The sequence below is a fragment of the Brachyistius frenatus genome, unplaced genomic scaffold (assembly GCF_029030835.1).
Source record: "Brachyistius frenatus isolate BFR_SWC_R1_liver_20210118 unplaced genomic scaffold, ASM2903083v1 Contig_41, whole genome shotgun sequence".
Lineage (NCBI taxonomy): Eukaryota > Metazoa > Chordata > Actinopteri > Embiotocidae > Brachyistius > Brachyistius frenatus.
In genome coordinates, this window is record NW_027210640.1 from 2,307,486 (window position 1) to 2,330,024 (window position 22,539).

A 22,539-nucleotide genomic window follows, 5' to 3' on the forward strand; every position below is an offset into this window, starting at 1 on the left:
GGTAATTCCATGTAGTAATTTCGTTAAACAGCCACAGTCTGTTTCTATAGACGCGAGTCACCCGAGGTTTTATAGTCTCAGAAGTAAGAGAAGTCAACAAAGTAACAACTGCTTATGGACACGTAAATATGTAGGAAAACATAAAATACTTTATTTATTTGATTCATTTACAGCATTTAACAGTGTTCTCTAAGGCGCAAACACAAAACTACAGCGACTGCAATGCTACCCAAAAATAAATAAACCCTTCTTTCAAAATAAATACAACCCAAACAACTCAGCAGTTTCAACACAGAATTAACTCTCAATTAGTGCCAATAGATTTTTAACGGTCTGAGATTTATACATTATTTTGAGACGCTCACAAAAACAACACAAAAAGACTGATTTCAAACAAGGCAGGTCAATCTTTTAGACATTCACACTAAAAACACTCACTGCACGAGAAAAAGGAAAACCGAACCTCCCACACATGCTTCACAAAAGAAATGACCCAAAAACCTGCAACAGAAGACATCCTCCCTGTCTCTTTACTCTAAATGCTCACACTGACTACCTAACAGCACTGATGCCACTGAAATACCATCAACAAATGAGATACAACAGTGAAACCTAAAGCTGACGGTGGGTGATTTGATTACTTCTGGACAATGTCTGGCTAACTGTTTCCCCGTTTCCACTCTTTATGTTGAGCTAACCAGCTCCTGTTGCATCAATCCAGTCATTCAACTATGGGTAAGTGGGCAAGGAAGTGTATTTACCAAAACCAAATGATCAAACACGGAAATACATAAACTGAGAACTATGGTTTATCAGCATACCAGCATTCACATTTTTTTTAAGAAAAAAATTGATATTAGGATAAATTTAAATTTCATTGGCATTTCTTGTTAGTAATGAAGCTGAAAACAGATATGTTCATTCAAGCCCACGTCAGCTTGCAAATGTACTCACAAAGGAAAGTATCCTCACTGGTTAAAGCTCCCAAAACCTCACTGGACAAAAAAAAAGAAAGAAGAATGTCCAATTAACTTTTTTTTTTTTTAGCTTTAATCCACTGAAGTTTTCCTTCCATACACACTGTATTCTAAGTTGTACTGGACAAAAGGCAGCACGTGTTCACAACACCGACTGCAGTGTCAAACTCACGAACGCTGACCATAAAAGTGCTGAAGGCCAAGAACATACCAGAGCAGCACCAGTTTGTCTTCAGAAATTAGTCAAGTTATTCACCAGATTCCTGTTTGATGCTGGAAAAAACAAAACATCCATAATGCTGCCAAAGTAAGGTTTGGGAAATTGCCACAAGTTGAGAGAAACATTCAAAACATGGAGAGAGACAAAATAAAAATCTTCACCAGGACCGCATCCAGTTACTATTTTCACAATTACTGAAATGTTTTGTCTGTAAAATCTCAGAAAACTGTTGTTTTGTCCGGTACATCTGTTAAATGTGAATGTTGTGTGTTATGACCGGGCACGGACAGTCGTACTGTGCTCGGGGATAATAAGCAACATGCACATTTTAACAAATGTACCGGACAAAACAACAACTCGAATTTGTCCATTTGGAGGAGGCCGTCTTGAGTCCGGATCAGTGTACTCAGGTACACATCAGGTTTGAACACTACCTGCACCAAATACAGCAAGTATAACACTGTCGATATCTTCAAACAATAAAAAGTAGTTCTCTGCACCTTCTCATCAGAAATCTGCGAATGTGGGCGGATCTCAACACTCACGTCAACTTCCTGACATAAAAAATAAGAAGTTTATCGATTGTCCTGCTTGTCTGAACACCCAAAACAAAAGCAGCATGAAGTAGTGCTCCACTGTAAAGTCAGCAGCAGGAGCTGAATCAACTAGATTTGGTGCACATTTTTACCGTGAATAATCAGAACGAAACATTGTTGTGATGTTAGTCGGCCAGGGAGGAGTTACAAAGAGACGATTATGTTTGGGCTCGGTAAACATGAATCGTACCGAATGTGGAAGCACCTTTAGAAAAAAATAAAAGCAGAAACATTTGAGAGGCTGAAACCAGCAAATGTTTTTCACTGCTTATCAAAATGATTTTTTTTTTTTTTTTTTTTTCCCAGTCAAGTAATGATTTCAAATCTAATTCAGACAGATCACATTTCCACTCGATTTCTTGGAGACCTTTGACATAACCGTTAACCTGATGAACAATATGCTTCAGAAAAAGGAATACAAAAAATAAGGCATTTATTCATTTCACTCATTTCGCGTGTTCACTACTGTTCAGTGTAAATAAAGAACGATCCTCATCAACAATGACAAAGAAAAGATCTACCGTGGAGCCACCAGGGCTGAAATTGACCCTTCAAAACTGAAGGTGCAGCAGTGAAGAGTGAAACCTTTTCCCCCTCCTGAATAATCACCAACCAGGCGATACTCCAGTGACTCAAACCTCCAGACAGAGTTGGAACAAGGCAGGGTTTGTTGTCTTGTTGTCGTGCCGGCTCGGAGGTCACTGCAAGGACGTCAACAGGAGAATCCCAGTCAGCTGACCGTCTGTGTCACATCTTCATTCACCGTCCAAGTCCAGCTTAAGCAGAGTTTCCTGGCGGCAGACAGCATATGGCTTAGTCGACGTAATGCACATAATGAGCCTGTAACCCGATTTGAACTGAACCCGGTCAAACTGCTGTAGTTTCTCAGATGAACAGTTGTGTTTTTGTTTTTTTAAAATAAAAAAGTGATAATCATTTCAGTGAGTGGAACCTCGTTAGAGATATATGCCCCACTGTCTGTCAAAAAGTGTTTTATGACTTGATTGAATGATTTATGACCCCCCCCTAAGCCCCGCCCCTTTTATGACTTTCTATAATCAGGTACCCCCTTTGATCTTGGCAGGTGTACTTTGATGAATGACTTATGACATGTAATAAACTATTTAATTACCGTGGGAAAGGAAGGAAGGATTTTTATGATCCATAGATCTTAATGAATTAAGCAGTGTAATAAAAAGTAGTTAATTACCGTGTGGAAGGAAGGAAGGAAGGAAGGAAGGAAGGAAGGAAGGAAGGAAGGACACTTTGATCTTAGCTGACCTTAGCCCCCATACACGCTTCCCCCTGATCACATGACCCTGAGGTAGACTTTTAAATGAACCAATGAGAGTTAAGAGCTATGGTTTTGTAGGGGAGCTATTGGATTCTTACGGTCAAACTGAACTCGCCGCTGTAAGCACCGCCATGACAACTGGTAACTAAAAAGTTAAGCAACCAAGTCTCCAAAACAAATCTTTTGTGAACAAAAATTTTATGATCCATCGATCTTAGTGTTATTAAGGCCTGTAATAAACTAGATAATTTCCCTGGGAAAGTAAGGACGGATTTTATGATATATTCATATTACTGATTTTAAGGCCCGTCATAAACTAGTTGATTACCCTGGGAGAGGAAGGGTGGACTTTATGATACATTGATCTTAGTCCGGCGCCCTTTGATGACCCCAGGAAGGAAGGAAAGTATGACCCTTAGATCCTAGCTGGCCTTAGACCCCATACACGCTTCCTCCCGATCACGTGGCCCAGAGGTAGAGTTTTTAAACGAACCAATGAGACTGGAGCGGAGTAGGTTGGCTTTATAGGGAGTGAATGGATTCATACGGTCAAAATGAAGTCACCGCTCTAAGCACCGCAATGACAACAGGTAACTAAAAACTTAAACCATCCAAGTCTCCGATTAACTAATCCATTGACCCAGAATCAAACAATGCAATAGATATGTCGCTTTGTATTTTGACATTTTGCAACCGTAAACTGTAAGTAATCCACATTAAGTCACTACAAGCATGAGACATATTAAGACATTACTTTCCTTCATCGCACACGTTAGCTGAACATGTCACGATGCAGAGTACACTTCTGCATGCTGCCACAAGTTGTGCTCTCTGTTTGTGACAGTTGACGTAAACAAAGAAGCCAAGTATAATTTAATATCGCCGATACCAATCAGTTTAAAAAATGCTTTGATGACACTGATACCAATCTTGGAGTTCAGCTCGAGATGTCAGACACATGACTCAACCTCAGCCAACATGATACAGAGGACCAAAACAACTCCCTCATTTCCTGGTGTAAACTTCTTGAAAGCAGGGACCTGCTCTGTTTCATTAAGTCCTTTTTGGTGTTTTGCGGGATTTGAATATCCATGTATAACTGCTTCACAATCACAAGTTGCTACTAGTGCATCTGAAGCAGCTATTACTTTTTCCACTTCGGTCTCAGACTCAGCGATTTGCTACCCTCTGGTCACTAAACGCAAATTCTTGTACCATTACTATTAAATGACTTTACCAATTATTGGACAATCCATTCACGCATAATGAGAGGCATAATATAAGCACATTTAAACAAGCTGTTTGAAGAAAAATGAAACACAATCCGCAATTTTAATTTTTGGTGAGCACTACTTATTTCCATAAGTGTATAGCCATATAGCTGTCAAATAGATTTCAAATGAAATATATATATTAGTTTTAAATGTCTTCAGTATTGTTCTACAGTGTAGAAAAAAAAAATGCAAAAAGTTTAGGAAAAACCCTTGAATGACTTGGTGTGCTTATACATTACAGTTTGCTGACAAAGACCATGACATGGATTTGGAAGCTTATGGAAAAACAAGTAAGCGAATATTAAATAGGACATCCTCACCGTCCACTACGTCTTTTTAGCCTGTCTGCACAAAGCGAAAATGAGGAGATGTCGGGTTCAAAGAAGAACAAAGTCAAACGATGAGCAAGACGAGAAACATTAAACATTAACATTATTTGAGGTCCTACTGTTTCCATTTATATGGACGGTTTGGGAATACGTAAAATCAAGTAGGAGGGAGAAGTCAGGAGACATTTTCAGTGTCTGAATTTAGAGTCTGTGCTTACAGCTATTTCTTGGAAGCAGTACGTACCATACAAATTCAGTCTGTATCACAGTATTGAAAGTACCAGTAGAAGGGATGTTTAAATGTATTTTTGATGAGCACTACTTATTTTTCAACCATTCAAATTGTTCAACTCTTTCAGGACATTTATGCTAACATTCAACTTTTTTCAAACATTTATCATTTTCAAAATATTTCAATATTAAGCATTTCTTAACATATTTGTAACATTTGAGTGAATGAGGAGGTTCTTTAACTCCTCTAAAACTTTCTGTCATCGTCACAACAGCAGCCAGACATCATCTCGCTCAGATTCGCACTGAAGTTTTTGCCTGTTTTTAAAAAAAAAAAAAATTGTTTCTGACTTCTGTAGTAAAAAAAAAAAAAAAAAAAAAAAAATTGTTTCTGACTTCCGTAATGTTGCCCATTTCTTTGCCTGACTCTGATTACTTGTCGAACGTGGGCCGAGCCGTCCTCTCCTGAGTCGCAGCTCCGCCTCACCTGCTCCTCGTCACAAGTTACAAAACTGTACTCGGTGAACTCATCAGCATCTCGTTCTGAAATAATCTGGTCTTTTAACGACTCTGTGCCAAATTAAATAGCAATAGTCTTTAGCTGCGGTGCATTTTTGTGGTGGCCTGGATTGCAACTGAACAGTTTAGGAAAAACCCTTGAATGACTTGGTGTGCTTGTACATTACAGTTTGCTGACAAAGACCATGAAAATGGATTTTGGAAGCTTATAGAAAAACAAGTAAGCGAACCTTTAGCTAACTTGGGTTTTGTTTAGGGGGTAAATAAGCTCTTTCAAAGGTCTAGAATACAAACTATATCTGCACACCACTAGATCTAAATGCAAAAATCTGTTTGATTTTGGGGAAAATTTGAGTTAAACAACCCATTAATTCTCATTCAAGAATACCGTTGGGCATGTTCATAAATGTCAGCATATGCAGCATGCGACTACACCACAATGTACTTTATCTGACTTTCGCAATAACCGCGCATTCATTTCTAAATTTTGCAGAGATGTCGAATACAGCCGGGACAAGTTGTTAACTGGCCAACACATTCACAGCGAGGCAGATTTACCAGTTAACCTGACCTGCAAGTATCTAAACTGTGGCAGGAAAACAGAGCACTTGGAGAAAACCGAGCAGACAACGTGAGACCATACAACGTCCACACAGAGAAGCTTTTTGCTCTGAGGTGACCGTGCTAAGCGCAGAGCCTGGATTTTCTTCATCATGAAATTAATTTTATGGAGAAACTTTCTCAGCATTAACATATTGATCAAGCTGAGGGGCGTTCCTCTCTCACAGGGATCTGCACGAAAGGCCTGAAGATTACATTTCATTACCTTTCAAAAATAGTAGCAAGTCGGTAGTAGTCGAAATGCTTTTGCCCAATGGAACATGTATTGTCACCACAATTATGCTAATATCTGGATAATAACTGCATTACTACACACTGTGCATACAGTTTTCCCTGGAGGAATATTAGTTCATCATCTTGGCCTTGCATCGGGGGATGCCTGGTCTCGCAGCAGCCCCCAGTTTCACAGTAGTTTATTGGAGAAACACGGAGAAACAGGCAACATTAGGAATCTGAGCGAGATGATGTCTGGCTGCTGTTGTGACAATGACAGAAAGTTTTAGAGGAGTTAAAGAATCTCCTCATTCACTCAAATGTTACAAATATGTTAAGAAATGCTTAATATTGAAATATTTTGACGTTTGACTTTGTACTTTGAACCTGACGTCTCCTCGTTTGCTTGTTGCAGGTCACACAAAACTGCTAAGCTATCCTAAATTGTTTACTAACACTGTGTGACTGAATTTGCCACAGAGTAGCTGAAGGATCACATCATTTCAGAAGGAGAGGCTGATTAATACACTGAATTAAGTTTTGTCGCTTGTTTTTTTGTTGTCCTGGATTACATTACATTTCATTTAGCTGACGCTTTTATCCAAAGCGACTTACAACATACCGATGGTACACCATCGGGAGCAATGTAGGGTTCAGTGTCTTGCTCAAGGACACTTAGGCATGTGGGCAGGAGGAGCTGGGGACCGAGCCACCAACCTTCAGATTAGTGTGCAACCCAGTCTACCGACTGAGCTACAGCCTCCCTCCCAGGGCCACAGAGAGACTGACGGAAACAAAGACCATTCACACTCTCATTCACACCTAAGGGCAATTTCTAGAACCAGACGGTCGTGCTGTAAAAAGTAAACAGGGAGCTGTTAAAACAAAGGTACATAATCTGGGGGAAGATACATAGATTATTATCTGTATTGTATTAATAAAGTTTAGCAATCTTTTTCTGTCCAATAAAAACTGGTCTACAAAAGCGCAATGAATCGCACACTGGAAAGTACAGATGTGTGTTTAAAAAAAAAAAAAAAAAAAAAAAACTGTGTAAACCTATAGTCCTAAAAGTGACCATATTAAGCTAAAGCATTTGGTAAGTGACCACCAGCAAGTTTGTTGGTTCAGATGGCCGGGGGCATGAGCCACCGGCGGAGCCCCTGTGGGGAAATGAGCCACCGGCTCTGTGGGGATAGCGCTGTGGGGATGGGGGAGGGGGGGGGGGGTATGGGGATCAGCTCATGGGTCTGGGAGAGTGCGAGACGGTCTGCAGCAGCTCAGCATTTAAATAGTGGAACTCCTATTGGGAAGACCTCACCAGGTACTGGATTATTTTTTATTTATTGTATCTTATTTTTAAATCAAGTTAAAATTGCAGATTGTGTTTCATTTTTCTTCAAACAGCTTGTTTAAATGTGCTTATATTATGCCTCTCATTATGCGTGAATGGATTGTGCAATAATTGGTAAAGTCACTTAATAGTAATGGTACAAGAATTTGCGTTTAGTGACCAGAGGGTAGCAAATCGCTGAGTCTGAGACCGAAGTGGAAAAAGTAATAGCTGCTTCAGATGCACTGGTTGCAACTTGTGATTGTGAAGCAGTTATACATGGATATTCAAATCCCGCAAAACACCGAAAAGGACTTAATGAAACAGAGCAGGTCCCTGCTTTCAAGAAGTTTACACCAGGAAATGAGGGAGTTGTTTTGGTCCTCTGTATCATGTTGGCTGAGGTTGAGTCATGTGTCTGACATCTCGAGCTGAACTCCAAGATTGGTATCAGTGTCATCAAAGCATTTTTTAAACTGATTGGTATCGGCAATATTAAATTATACTTGGCTTCTTTGTTCTACGTCAACTGTCATAAACAGAGAGCACAATTTGTGGCAGCATGCAGAAGTGTACTCTGCATCGTGACATGTTCAGCTAACGTGTGCGATGAAGGAAAGTAATGTCTTAATATGTCTCGTGCTTGTAGTGACTTAATGTGGATTACTTACAGTTTACGGTTGCAAAATGTTGTCACAATACATGCAATATATGCAGTGGGGCACATATCTCTCTCTCGTTGTCGGAACTGTTGGACCTGTAGTTTGTGCATTTCCTGCAGTTATCTCTGGCTCCTGAGCCACATGTTTCTGACCTGAGGCTACTGTCCAACATTTGTCTCTCTGCTGTTATTTTCTGTCTCTGCGCTACCTTAAACTCAAAAGATCGAGGCAGAAAACGACCTCCGAGCCTGGTTCTGTTAGAGGTTTCTTCCTGTTTAAATAAAGTTTTTCATTTCCAACTGTTGCTCATTAAGGAGTTGTTAAACTCTGGGTCTCGACCTCACTATGTTAAGTGCCCTGAGAGGACTTGTGTTGTAATATGGAGCTAGATTTTGAGGCCGGTGATGAATTTAACTGTATATTTGTGAGTTAAATCATCCAGGCTTGTGTTGTTCAATATGAGCTTGGTAATTATCAAGGATTCCTTTAATTTGGTTTTTAAGCAGTTGTGACAAAAATGCTGTGTGTACTGAGTGGGAGACTTTTCAGTTAATAAAATAAAGTTTAACAAAACTAGCTGATAACATCACTTCAGAAATGAAAAAAACAAAAAAAAAAATTTAAGCGTCAATAGCAAATTCAATCAAACTTGTTGTGTTCCAACAGAAAAGTATTTACAGCTTAAATCATTTTTTTGTTAGTCTTTAACACTTTACATTTGGCTTTTTGTAAGTGGCAAAGACTCCAACATGAAACAAGCTGGCGATGTCATAAACATCCCTGTTTTTTTTCTGGACTTCCTGAAGAGGAAACACCTGCTGATCCTGTGACTACAGTCAGTCCTGAGCCAGAGACTCCGGCTGCACTACATTATTTCATAAGGTCACAAAATAAAGAAAACACAATTCAAAGAAAAATGTTCAAGAAGCTAAAATATGTTTTCAGGAGTTTTCAAGACATGATGATGTGCTCTTTTAAAGTTTTTTTTTTTTTTTACCAGTAAATGTGTCTTTCTTTTTTTTACCCAGCTTTTTACGAGCCGTTACCCGTGTGCCACATGATAAACACAGACCCCAAAATAGCCACGCGGTGGAAAACCGATCTGGTAAAATATATATATATATATATATGTGTGTATATGCAGTGTACACATGCAGCTGAATGAATGCTATCTCCTCTCTGAAGGTAAATGAAGGTGCCTGTGTTTGTGTTTGTGTGCAAACGTCTCTTGCCTTGACCAGACATGTGTTTGGACCCCGGGGTGGCCTCTGAATGATGAGCGGGTCTTGGGACTCTTTGAGGGAGAAGCTCTGCACCGTGAAAGACCGGGCGGGCCTGAACTGCTCCCTCCACCACCACACAGCCGTCACCACCAGCAACACACTGAGGAACACTGGGAAACACACAGGAGACATGTGTCACTTTCTGGAGCCTCTGCAGAGGGCGTGTGAAAAAGCTGACATCAGCTTCCTGCATGATGTCACCTCCTCTGAGGGACAAACGGGTGGCTGGTACAAATTAATTAAGCTGCAATACTGATGGGAAAAGTCTTTCAGAATCAACAATGATTCATACAAAGTTCTGTACGTTTGAGAGAAACCCATTCATGTGTTTAATAATAATTAATTTTAACTGCAGAGATTTATAATTTATATGTTAAATAAGGTGAATACAGTAAAGTAAACATACTGTGTATGTAAACACACAAACAGTAAGCATGAAGACAAACAAACTGGTTCCATTTACATTTATGTGCCCCCTTCTGCCAGTGAGAGTAATTACAGAAACACTGCACATGCTTATGTCGTAGTCCTGTATTGCTACTGAGGTGGCAGTAAAACGGTGGATAAATTGTTTCCAACCTCACAACACCTGTGAAATGTCTGGTTTCACGATGAGAATTTGATCCATTTGAAAACTGTTAAAGTTGGTAACTTTTAGAAAGTATTGCTTCTCTTCTTTTGAGCCTCCAGTACTCTGTACAAACACGTACCTCAGTCTCCATGTGGAATAAGTTATACAACTAACCAATGTCAATAAATGATGATAGATTAGACTGTTTAGTTTGACTCAGCAGTGAGTGGCCATGTTGATATTGTTGTCAAATCACCAAGATATCCTCCTTAATCGACACCTTAAAGTTACATGAAACTCATGTTGGAAAGCTGCTCGGAAACTGTAGCTAAAGGGAGTCTGAGACATCAAATTACATCGGTAGTCATCTTTTATAGTCAATATCTGATTTTCAGTCACTGTTACTGAGATAGGAACAAATTGTACAGACACACATTTCTGTTTCATATTTCCTCACAATGTGCGTGCCAGTCCGATTATAAAGACAGGCAGTCCTCTTGGTAGGATTCCAGCAAATGTAGGATCAGATAAAGCTGAAACAGGAACGGCTGGTGAGACGGCATTCATCTCTTGAGATCTGTTTTGCCCCGTTTCTGGAGAAATGAAACTGAACTCTAGACTCTCAGACAGCAGGGGGCTTCTATGCAGGCGGAAGATGTAATGACTGAATATTTTGAGAAGTGAACCGGATCTTACTGATCAGAGAGAAGATTCCAGTAAATGTAGGATCAGATAAAGCTGAAGCAGGAACGGCGCGTGAGATGGCATTAGTCTCTTGAGATCTGTTTTGCCCCGTTTCTGGAGAAATGCAACTGAACTCTAGACTCTCAGACAGCAGGTTGACAAGGCACTCGTGATGGCACACCGACCCGGCACGTCCGCAAACAAACGGCCCTTTGGAGCAGCAGAACATAGAGTCAGTTGTGAGGATTCAGAAACGGTTTTGTTGTTTCACCTACTTATGTGTGTGCTACAAATCAGCAAAATGATCTTCAAGTCTGAGACCCCCATTACGGAGAGCCACTTTGGATCGGTCATACCGTTTGGTTGAAGAACAGGCTGAACGAGGACCACGCCACCTGGTGAGGTGACGTTAGACAGCAGGACTTGAAGGTGTCCACCGTTGTGTTTGTTTGCTCGGCAGATGGAGCGCGTAACTTCTTCACTCCAATATACAAATCCCTGAAGACAAAGAAAGAGGTTACTGGCACACTATATGTACTGGGGTTTTAGGGAAATCTGAATATTTATTATTGTAACATATGAAAGAGATTATTCCATCTTTTAGCCTTGAATTGATCTCTTTCTTTAGTGTGTATTTATAAGTTCTAACAATCAGTGTCAAGTCAGAAACAGTGGTCAGTTAGTGCAAGACTTTCTGTCATTATAAATGTTGAGGTCTTTGTGGGTTTTTTTTTTTTAATTCTACAATATTCTTCAATCATTTTTTCCAGGCCTGTGGGAATGAGGATGAACGGCAGCGCAAAGATGTGATGTGACTGTTGTACCTCAAACACAGCGAGGCTGAAGGACCGGTCCATGTAGCCGTTAGACTCCACCACTGTTTTACGGTGATGACCTTCTAGATTTACTCTGGAGATGGTTCTCATTCCCTGGTCAAACCAGTACAGCAGCTGGCGAGGCATATCTAGATGAACAAATACATGCATGAAAGGGCACCGTGAATGTCAGTATTAAGAGAATTACACAAATGCACTCAGCTGAACTGTTACTTCCGCTTCGTGCATAAATACAAACTCATATTGTTCCTGTTTTAAGGCTTTCGAACTTCCCTGAACAACATGAGTAAACAACTATGAATAGAGGGAAAAGAATATGTCAGTTCAATAGTAATTCAACACTCTGAGAACCAGTATGTGAGCAGATTTTCAGAACATACCCAGAGAAAGGGCAACAGGTTGGCGTATTGACGAGGTGACCAGAGCCATCCTCTCCCGGCCATCTAACCCGGCCCTCTCGATCTTTGGGGAGCTGCCACACTGAGCCCAGAAGAGCAGCCTAAGAATACAAAAACGCACCTGATGTTCTTCTTTACATTTCTTTCATCTTATCTAAAAAAAATTTTTAAACACATCGTATTTAACTTTTTTGTGGTAAAATTAAATTTGTGATCGTCATTGCTCGTGATCATTTTTAAAAGAATAGCAGAAACTGTGTCAAGTACCGGACGGAAAGTTATTCAGTTAAACAATATTTGAGTTGGTGCTTTGAGAGCAAGTTTTTTTCATTTTAATATTACATTTGAAACTCGCCTATTTTACTCTGTAGCTGTATGTATTATTATGTAATGTGTTGCTCTTCCCTGAATACATAATCTTGTGTTGAACCACCTCTTAAGTGGCAGTAGCTCAAGAACTTGGAGAAAAAACAAGCATCTCATGACGGAACAATAAATCATCGAGTTTAAAGCTTTGAATGGATCACGCAACACTTCTTTGACGATGCTGTTAACTATCTAAATGAAATGTACCCTCGGAGAGGATCCACAGCCACTGCAGATGGCTGGTCGAGTCCTGTGATGAGCTGATGCTGAGCCGAACCGCCCAGCAGGGCGACGCCAACCGAACCCCTGTCTGTACTGGTCCAGTAGAGAAGCTGGTGGATCCAGTCCACGGCCAGGCCTGATACCGAACCTTGAACTTTCAGCACCAACACAGCTTCCTGTGGCTTCCCATCCATGGAGATCCTGTGAAACATTCAGGAGTGAAAAGTATATAATATACTGTACATCACCCATAAAACCCACATGGTGTTTATCCAGAATTCTGCTCCACCCAATCCATCCAAACCCTGACTATGACCGTGCATGGCGCCATCCTTCAAGAAGCCAACTCATCTTTTCCACATATGAGAGACAACTGAGAAAACTTCATTGAGAAATTCTACACAAACACTACAGTCCTCCATGTTTGTTTTAAGCCACATTAACAACACGGTTCCAGAGACGCCTATGTTATATTATTACACCTCACAAACGCATGTTAGGTTAGGTAGTTACTTTATTAATCCCCAAGGGGAAATTATTATTATTTTTTTTTTTTAAAGTAGCAGTGCTACTGTAGCGAGGTTAGCATGCAGTTGTTTGCATTTAGCTTCACTCATAGCCTCATAAAACAACTGTCAAACAACTTTTGACAACAACTTAATTTATTAACTTTATTGTGACAAAAGAAAGCAGATTTTACCAAAATCTATCAGGATCCTCTATGAATTGACTTTTCTGCTGTAATCGGTCAATATTCCTGAGAGTTTTGGGTGTTCAGAGCAGCTTAGACTCAGCCCGGCTCTATTTTAGTCTTTGATTAGACTGTATATTTTTTGTTCAACTCGATCATCTATAATATCAAACAACCAATACATTTTTGAATTTTTAACTTAATAAAACACCTAAATGTTGGATAAGCCATCAAAAAAACTGAAACATTTATAATATTCTCTGTCAATAGACTCACGTTATGTTGGGTGTGAAGACAAAGCAAATCACTGAGTATTTTCACAGAAGCGGAATGAAACTTCTCTTTCTTTATTTACCCGTGAAAATAAAAATAAACTTTTAGTTCTTTATAATTGTATCTTGTGCATCAGTTTTAAATGTTACTGCACATTTGTGACATATGTTCTCAGATGTGTGTACAAACTTCCTGTCTGTCTGTCCTGTCATTAGAGTTGAAATTTTAAAAGATAAACTTTAGAAATCTTTTGTCAACTTTTGTCTTCAGAGTCAGTTAATATGTGTTTCATGTAAATAAAACCACAAATAGAAAAATTGTTAGCAGAATTCACGAAATGAACATGGCCCTTTCTGTAAAGTAGCGGCTTTGCATAAAGTCTACAAGCACATTGTTTCTTCTTCCCTGCCATGAAAGGGCTCTTCAAAAAGATTTACATATCAGAGACACATTTGGAACACGTAGGCTTGCAATTCTAAAAGGAGGAATGAACCGTTTGATCTTTTGACAATGTAATCTACTTATTCTACTTATCCATCTACAATGGTTTGTTATTTCAATGAGAGCAACTGAAAGTCTTCGTTGGTGACCTTGTCATAAATTTAAAGCAGCATTAGTTCATTAAATACGTTGACTATGTTAGAAGGCAAAAGTGTTTTTGTAGTTGCATCAAAAAAATCAGCGACACTGGAAGCCTTCAAAAGAAAGAAGAAAATGAAAATATAATTTAAATGAAGGGGTGATGTTGCATATATTCACTCTGTCCTTGAAAACATTCACAGTGGTGCATTTGATTGTACACCAGAAGTGGTTTGTGTGGTAGTGTAAAGAATAAAAAAAAGAAAGAAAAAAAACTAGAGAGCGCAGTGTGAAGTGGAACTACTTTTCACATTTTGGTAAATTGTAAAACTACAAAGATATTACAATGTGTTTGAATGTTTGACTATCAAAACATACATTTTCAGGGTGAAAACGTATGCCTGTAACCCTGAGTGCTTTTGTTTGGTGATGGTGACAGTGGAACTGTTTGTCTTTTTGTTCAAAGGCTTTGGGTTGTGACTGTACGACTTAAGTAGCAGATAAACAATATGTATATAGGTACCAGCATGTTGCTTTGGACTCGGATAGAACCTCAAATGGGTTGGCTGCCTTTGATTCTAAAATGTGCATAGATAGGAGGTGGATCATTTTTGGTGAAACTTCAAAAATGGAGTAATTTCTTTTGTCCATACTTTAGAGAAAATTGAAAAAAAAAAAAAAGTCACGAAAGTTGAAATTTTTAAAGCAGAAGTGTATTGGATACATTCTCACATTCGAAGTGAAAGTTTGATTGTAGCCCAAGCCGTTTGAGATAATTGAATAAACGTATAGTTGATTGTTACAGCGCCACCATTAGGTCAATTAGTGTAATTTTCTTGTGCCTGAGTAGTGGAAGCAATTTGCAACCAACAAATTTGGAGAGTTTTCACCCAATGGATTTAGCTGCCCAGTCACTTTTAGTGTAGAAAAATAATACAGAAGAAGAAGAATCGGAACAAAGACAAGAGAGTTCCTCGCAGCTAAGTTGCTTGGACCCCTAATAAAATGAATCCCCTGGAAGGGTCATATACTCTATCTGACTAGGATAAGTTTTGGGATGCCACTGGGGGCACTAAACAAACGTAGGGCAAGGACATCTGGGTTATCTTGCTTATTCTGTTGCCATAGCATCCCAGACCCATGTAGAAGGCAGAAAAACGAGTGGATAGGGTTTCCCATGTGTTTACATTCAGATTGGGCTTTTAGCTGAAGATGCAACTGTCTCGTCCCTCAAGCATCACTTTGTCTTTTAAAGGCAATACACTGTAAAGAGGTGTATGGCGCATGCAGCTTTGTTACCTGTATATGGAGCCTCGTCCCTGCTGGGCCCAGTACAGTGTGCGGTTAGAGGCCACAGCCGCCACGGGCCCCGGCCCTGGTAAATGCGGGGTCAGCTCTTTGTGCTCAGTTCCACTAATGTTCTTCCACTGTATTCCTTTAGAAGTGGTGAAAACCAGCTGAGCATCATCTCCTGGAGGGACACACAAAGACCAACACTGAGCATCGTGTGCCATTCATCGTAGCTCGAGTTGTCCTGAGAGAAGCAACAAGGGCACATCGTGAGTGACACTATCGCACCCTGTCATCTAGAGACCCTTTATAGCTTCATAAGCTCATGTATATCAACACTGCATCAGAAAAAAATTGAAATACTACATTATAATGAATCACTAACACAATATAAATACTGCTATAATAGAAAAGATCACCGACAATGTTAAAAGTGACACAACAGTTAGTAAACTAGAAATAAAGTCCTGAGAGCGATCTGGAGACTTGTCAAAAACAATTTATCCAGTGAAATAATAGATGATTGTAAAATGTTTGGACAGTCATACTTACTTGGATAATGCAACTGAGACTATGTTTATCAAGGTGGGACGAGTTTGAGCAAACCATGACAACCTTTTGTACACACAGGTCTGAACAAATCAGCCAGATGCCAGTGATAACGTACAAATATTGTGTGCACATACATTCTAGCTAAATCCAAATCAAATATGACAGCCGTGTTGACAGTAGTGCACAAACATTTTTAGGTACTTTAGATGTTTAGATTCTAATCGATCAAGTAATATGCTCAGGGAGGTAGCTGATCGGAACAAATTCATTCTTCAGTTCTTGAGAATGACCCCAAACTGAGTTTTCAGTGAAAAGGAGAACAAGGAGTCCTGCAACAGATGGTGTGGCCCCTACGAAGCCGTGATCTCCACATCATGGAGTCAGTCTGAGATCTTCTGTTGTCAGCAGCGGGTCTTTGAGATCATTTGTTGCTCACCTTTGGCCTTGCACTCTCTGGTCTTTGGGTCCATGTGGTAGCCGTCATGGCAGTCACAAGAGAGGCTGCCGTTTACGTGAACACACAGCTGATCACAGACATCGCTCTCCAGGCACGCTTCGATCTCTAGGTGGCAGAAGAAACGAGTTTAAAGGACTGTTATGAACACAGGGAAAGGCAGCTCCAAGTACAACTCAGCTAAAATGGTTTGTAGAGCTCCATTTGGTACCAAAAAAACCCACTTACATTTAATTTTAGTATGTAAATCTTCACAAAGTTGTGACACAAATATTATAAAGTAAAAATACACTAGCCCTTTAAAAGTAACACTGCAATCCTCTGTCATGTATATGTATCATCAGGACAGTTTTTTTTTTTTTTTCATAAGTGTGATGCTGCTCACCCTCACACTGGCTGTCATCGAGCAGCCTCATGTTGTCGGGGCAGGAGCAGAGGAAACCCATTGACTGGTCCTCACAACCATGAGAACAGCCGCCATTGTTCACCAGACACTCGTTCTGATCTGCGAGGTAAAACATTACATAGAAAAACATTTTTATTTGAATTTCAGACCTCCTTTTTAATCTATGAAGCTAAAACATTATTTCATTAATGCAGAAGTTAACTTTACTCATTGACACTTCTACAATCCAGTTTCCAAAAAAGTTGGGACGCCGTGTGAAATGTAAATAAAAACAGAGCAAAGATTTGAAAATCCTATAAACCCATATTTAATTGCAAATAGACCAAAGATAACATATCAAATGATGAAACAAAGACATTTTGTTTTATATAAAATATATGCTTTTTTTTTTAAATTATTTTGATGGCAGTAACCCACGGTGGTTCAAAGTTAATTTTTGAGTAGGGCTGAGCAACATATTGATGTTATATTTATATTGTGATATGATGATATCGTCTTAGATTTTAGATATCATAATATATATATTATGGTATAAGTGTTGTCTTCTCCTGGCCTTCAAGACCACATTACAATAAGTTGATGTCACTTCCTGAAGTTACCAAACTGTTCTACCTGTTCTGTTGTTTGACTTAATGTCATAATATCCACATCACTGATGATTATTTATCAAACATTTTGATGTGTAAATATTTTGTAAAAACACCAATAATAATCCGTACACTATTGTTGTAATATTGACACAGGGTTATTTGGTCAAAAAGTTATTTCGTTTATATTGCACAGCACAAACTTTGAGGAAACAAAACCTTCTCAAGGTTCCATTTAACATCAGTTCAAATGACCTACGTCAGCAGATGGGAGTTTATCCAGCTGTGTTGTTTATGCAGACGTTCAAACTTCCATTTTTTTTCTCTGAGCACTTAAGGAGATTATCACTGAATCACGGGCTGAATGTGGTATGTTTGGATCCACATAAAAGCAGCCACACTTCAATAATAACTACTGTATTATAACATGTCTGTCGTAAAATAAATTAAAAAGGGATAATAATTAGTAATAAACTACTATTTTGTTAATGAGCTTTTAGAACAGCTGCATTACCAAAATCCTAATAATTATCATTTTTGTCAATGCCAACATTGAATATGTGTGTATGTGTGAATAGTCTGTATGTGACTTGCTCAATTAGCTATTCACGTAGCTGTCAACCAAACTGAGGAAACTTTGTGTAGCAAAAAAAAAAAAAAAAAACAACAACCCAAAAACAGGTATTTACTGACCTTATTTGGACAGTTAAAAATGGGTGTTTTGTGAAGCGAATGACAACACAAACTACGCTGAAAACCATTCTGAATGGCATAAACAAAAGGTTCTGCTGTGGCTGTTTTCTTGCTGCTGTGATCTTGCTCCAAATTTAGGATGTAAAAACTTGTGTTCAGGAACCTGAGGCTTCTACCGCCCTCTGCTGGACAATCACCAAAACATCAGCAACAAAGGGCTGCTCTGTCATTACATCCACATTTAATTAAGATCTAAATAAAACTGTGACAATGTGCTTCTGTAGCAGCCGGCGCTGTCAGGTTTTATTACAAATAACAACTGCTGTGACTGAAGCGAGCCTGCACTAACTGCAATAATCCATTTCTTTCTGTAGTTGCACAAAATGTTTAATCTAATGTTACAAATGAACAGTTGGACCCAGTTTGCCTGCATAATGGAGTCGAGGCTGCAACTCGAGTGGTTTGGCTATTATACATATTCTACATACGGCGTATAATACGTTCTTTTTGTGGCACCTCAAATTCAGGAGTCAAAGTCTCCTCAATCCACAGAACCCCACATTACTCCTTATGTTTGACGGTTTTATTTCAAAAATGTGAGTTTCTTTTAATAAAGTGCCAAATGACTATAATGTGAAGTGAGTCAGTGGTAGGAGCTGGGGACTTGTTCTGATGTTCATGCTGTATACTTTAGAAATAAAAAATAAGAAAAGACATCTGATAAAATGTAATTAACATCGTTTCTTTAGTTTTGGTATTTTCAGCATTTTGTCAGGCCATGCAGCGGCTGCATCACATCACTCACCACAGTTGTCCTCGTCGCTGCCGTCACTGCAGTCTTGTGACTCGTCACACCTCCAGGTCTGGCGGATGCACTGCCCGTCTCCGCACTGAAACTCGGACGCTGCGCATGTTGGAGAAGTATGTGGGAGGGGTTTCGCCAAAGCACACAACCCCTGGGTCTCATCCCGGCCATCTCTGCAATCAGTCTGTCCGTCACAGAGCTTGTTTCTGGGCAGGCAGGCGTCAGATGGCCCGCAGGAGAAGAAGCCTGCGGTGCAGTTCTGGCAGGAAGCCTCGTCGCTCCCGTCGCCGCACTCGTCCACGCCGTTGCACAAGAAATGTGCTGATATGCACCTTCTGCTGCGGCAGGCAAATTCATCTTTCTTACACCACACAGGACCTGTGAAGAGCCACAGCTGCGAGTTACAACTACAGTATATGTTGGCTGATATGCGTCAATATGAAAACTTTTATTCGGCACATAGTGCAGAAAGTATGATGGGGTAAAAAGTCAATTTGATTTCTTCAGTTATTCATAATTATTTAATCCCCAGTGAAGTTCACCATTTCAGTGCACTGATATCAGTGTTGGGCAATCAACTAAAATATCCTGCTACCCTTACATCTTTGTCACAAGTGTCAAAACTGTTTGACAACCACGTTTGAAGGATCATTGCAAAAAATGTGTGATTATATATTCTGTACATACGGTATATAAATAAAGAATTTCAGCCCATGTATTAGTATCAGAATTGTTTACTCCTAATCTTGGAATCGGCATCAACACCTAAAAAAAACCACAGATCTGTTGTGTTCTACGACAAACTCTTCTGGTGACTTTAATATTATTCGGCACTTTGAAACACATTTTTAAAAGGGAAAAACGGCAGCTTCCTACTTGGATAAACAAAGTTCTGTCTTGTTCATCACACTGGGGCAATTGCTTTTATTTATTTTTTAATAAAAATCCATTATTGTGTTGAACTGTATTTGACTGTATCATTGAGACTGATAACAGATCTTTTCCTCTTTTATTTATTCATTTTCTCTTTTTTCACTGTCTGTCAGTACAACCACAGTCTGCTGCTCAGTCCTGTATTTCTAAGGGAAGAAAGTAAAACTTGTTCACTTTCCTCATTTTCCTGGCCGACAGTCAAACCAGGTCGAAGTCTCTGACCTTGAAACAACACTGCTGACATTCATACCTGCTGGATTTACTAACGTTGCCTGAAATCACATAAAGTCCTTTCAGCCAGTCTCTCTCTTTGTTTGCAAACCTGCAGCTTATGGTTCATGCTGAACACTTAAATCCCTCTGGAATTTAATATCTAAAGTCTTAACGACTCCAACAGGATTTTGAAAACAAGTCTGCAACGGCCCGTTCCCACACAATAACAGAAAATGTAATCATCTTTACAGCACAGAAATCTAAAAAGTAGAAGTCAGGAAATATACTGTATGAACTGGATCTGGAAATTAATGTATTAATTTATGAGAGTTATTCATATACTAATTAAAATGAATGTTCTCCATATGGCAAAAGCAGTCCAGCAGAACTAAACCGGCTGCTGCTTTAAATGATAAAATATCTGCACGATGCATTAAATATCCAGAACAAACTCGCAACAAACTTGGTGTCTACTCCAACTCTGAATCAGTTTGAATTCAAGCTTAAACCATCTCAGTTTTCCCCTTTTTATTACAATAAACCTTTACTTTAAAACGGAGAACGAGCAAACTGGGATGTTGTAAGCACTACAATGAATTGTGTCATTTTTAGTCTCCTGTTAAATGCTTTACTGAAAGTGTTTTTCATTAATTGAGTATTCTATTATATTTATGTTTTGATTAAATCGTTTCTTTTTTATGTCTTGCAAAGAGCAAATTTCCTGTTGCTTTGTTGTTGCAATGTGCTACATGATAAAAAATGTCCTCAAGTTGCGACGTTATTTGTGTGTCAACAAAAGAGCTCATGAAACCCGGAGCAGCGCGCATGTGTGTGGAGAGTTTGGAAGGCGATCACATTGTCAACAGTGTTTTACTCACTACAGTGGTGTTCATCAGATGCGTCCTCACAGTCTGCGTGTCCGTCACACACCTTCGGCTTCCAGATGCACGAGCCGTCGCTGCACCTGAACTCCAGCTGCTGGTGGCAGGCAGGTAGAGAGCGACCTGCAGCCCCTGAAATGTGCAGAACGACAGCCAATAAGATAACGAGTCCGAGGAATCACACAGAGCGAAACACTAGTTACATCATGACAACTTCTGGTTACAACTCAATTCTCTCTTTTTGTTTTGTTGTTGTTGTTGTTTTTAGCTCCTGTTTTCCAAAATGTGTTTCCCTGAAAGTTTAAGTGAGCAGTGAAAATACTCAATACAATGGGAATTAGTCCAGGCCTTTATTATTTTATCCTTGAGAAAGTCTGATGTGTTGCATTTTAGGAATACTGTATACATGTCAGTAATCTAAAGATATTAAAAAAACAAAAAAACAATGGGGTTTTACTAAACCACATTTTTTATTTTGTAAACTCGAGAACAATGAGATAGAAATTAGTCCATAAACAGACTAAATTAACCTTTTCAAAACACAAATCACTAAAATGGATGAAAATAAAATGTTATCAGTGATGTAGCCGGCTGCAATAAATGGACTTCTTTAAAATATGACTGTTTTTTTTTATATACCAGTTTTGTGTGGTACATTTTGGGCTGAGAAAACTATTTGTCAGTTAGTACTTGCACAGCGGTACTTAAAAAAAACTGCTTAAAATACTTATTCAAACGTGCTATATTAAAAAAAAAAAAAAAAAAAAAAAAACTAACAAAAGAAACAAAGAAATATGAATCGACCAAAAAAAAAAAAAAAAGTTTAAGTTTATCTGAATTTTAAAATTGGATATTTTCCAAATGAAAATACGACACACACAAAAAAAAACACAAATGGGTTTTTAAGTGTTTGAGATTTCCTGTTGACAGATTTGCACACAGGCCTGTATCTAAGTCCCAATAAATAAATTAAAAAAAGGATTGTACTGGTTTTAGATTGCAGCAGCCCAACTTCCTGTAACGTTACGTATTTATTTAGCATCGCTGAAACATCAGTCTCAGACTAAGTTCACCGCGGTGTGTGTCGCAAACAGACTTTATGCAAAGTGACCGGCGGTCTGCTGCACACACACACACACACACACACACACACACACACACACACACACACACACACACACAAAAACAACCTTCCGTGCATCTTTGTGAAATAACATCGAATACACGCAGATGGTTAATTTCATACACGAGAGTACTTCACGCTTCATACCGCAAATATGATGCCAGACGAAGGGCGCAATGAGAGCAAATAAACCTCCGAGGTGTCCCATGCTCGATGTCCTCCACAGCAGCAACACGCGCGGCGCAGAGAGATGACGCAAGAGTTATTTCTGTCAAATGGTAGGTTTGGGGCTACTGTCAAAAATTTAAATAATACCAACAATTTCTGTGTTTTTTTTTTTTTTTTTTTTTTTTTTACTGTGATATTTTGACGCGCAGAATTTCATAGTGTGAATGTATCTCTTTAAGTCCTCGGGTCTTTCGTGACCCAT

At 39.2% G+C, this 22,539-nt stretch overlaps 2 protein-coding genes across 2 annotated transcripts in view; both read right to left on the reverse strand.

Moving 5' to 3' along the window:
- LOC138623048 (small conductance calcium-activated potassium channel protein 2-like) overlaps positions 1 to 1,350 on the reverse strand; it is an 81,853-nt gene extending 80,503 nt beyond the window's left edge. Inside the window, exon 1 of the mRNA XM_069702311.1 lies at positions 1,267 to 1,350. The gene's annotated coding sequence lies outside the window, so the exon portion shown is untranslated. The remainder of the gene's footprint in view (positions 1 to 1,266) is intronic.
- Positions 128 to 22,346, reverse strand: LOC138623049 (low-density lipoprotein receptor-like). Its single transcript, XM_069702312.1, has 13 exons — positions 22,257 to 22,346; positions 20,984 to 21,118; positions 18,960 to 19,337; positions 16,854 to 16,973; positions 16,451 to 16,576; positions 15,472 to 15,643; positions 12,615 to 12,830; positions 12,024 to 12,142; positions 11,632 to 11,771; positions 11,164 to 11,305; positions 10,820 to 11,017; positions 9,502 to 9,662; positions 128 to 2,584 (listed from the first exon to the last, which is right to left on the reverse strand). Exons 1-13 carry the CDS (start codon positions 22,315 to 22,317, stop codon positions 2,549 to 2,551), a joined length of 2,004 nt encoding a protein of 667 aa, XP_069558413.1. The 5' UTR covers positions 22,318 to 22,346; the 3' UTR covers positions 128 to 2,548.
- Between the last annotated feature and the right edge of the window lie 193 nt (positions 22,347 to 22,539).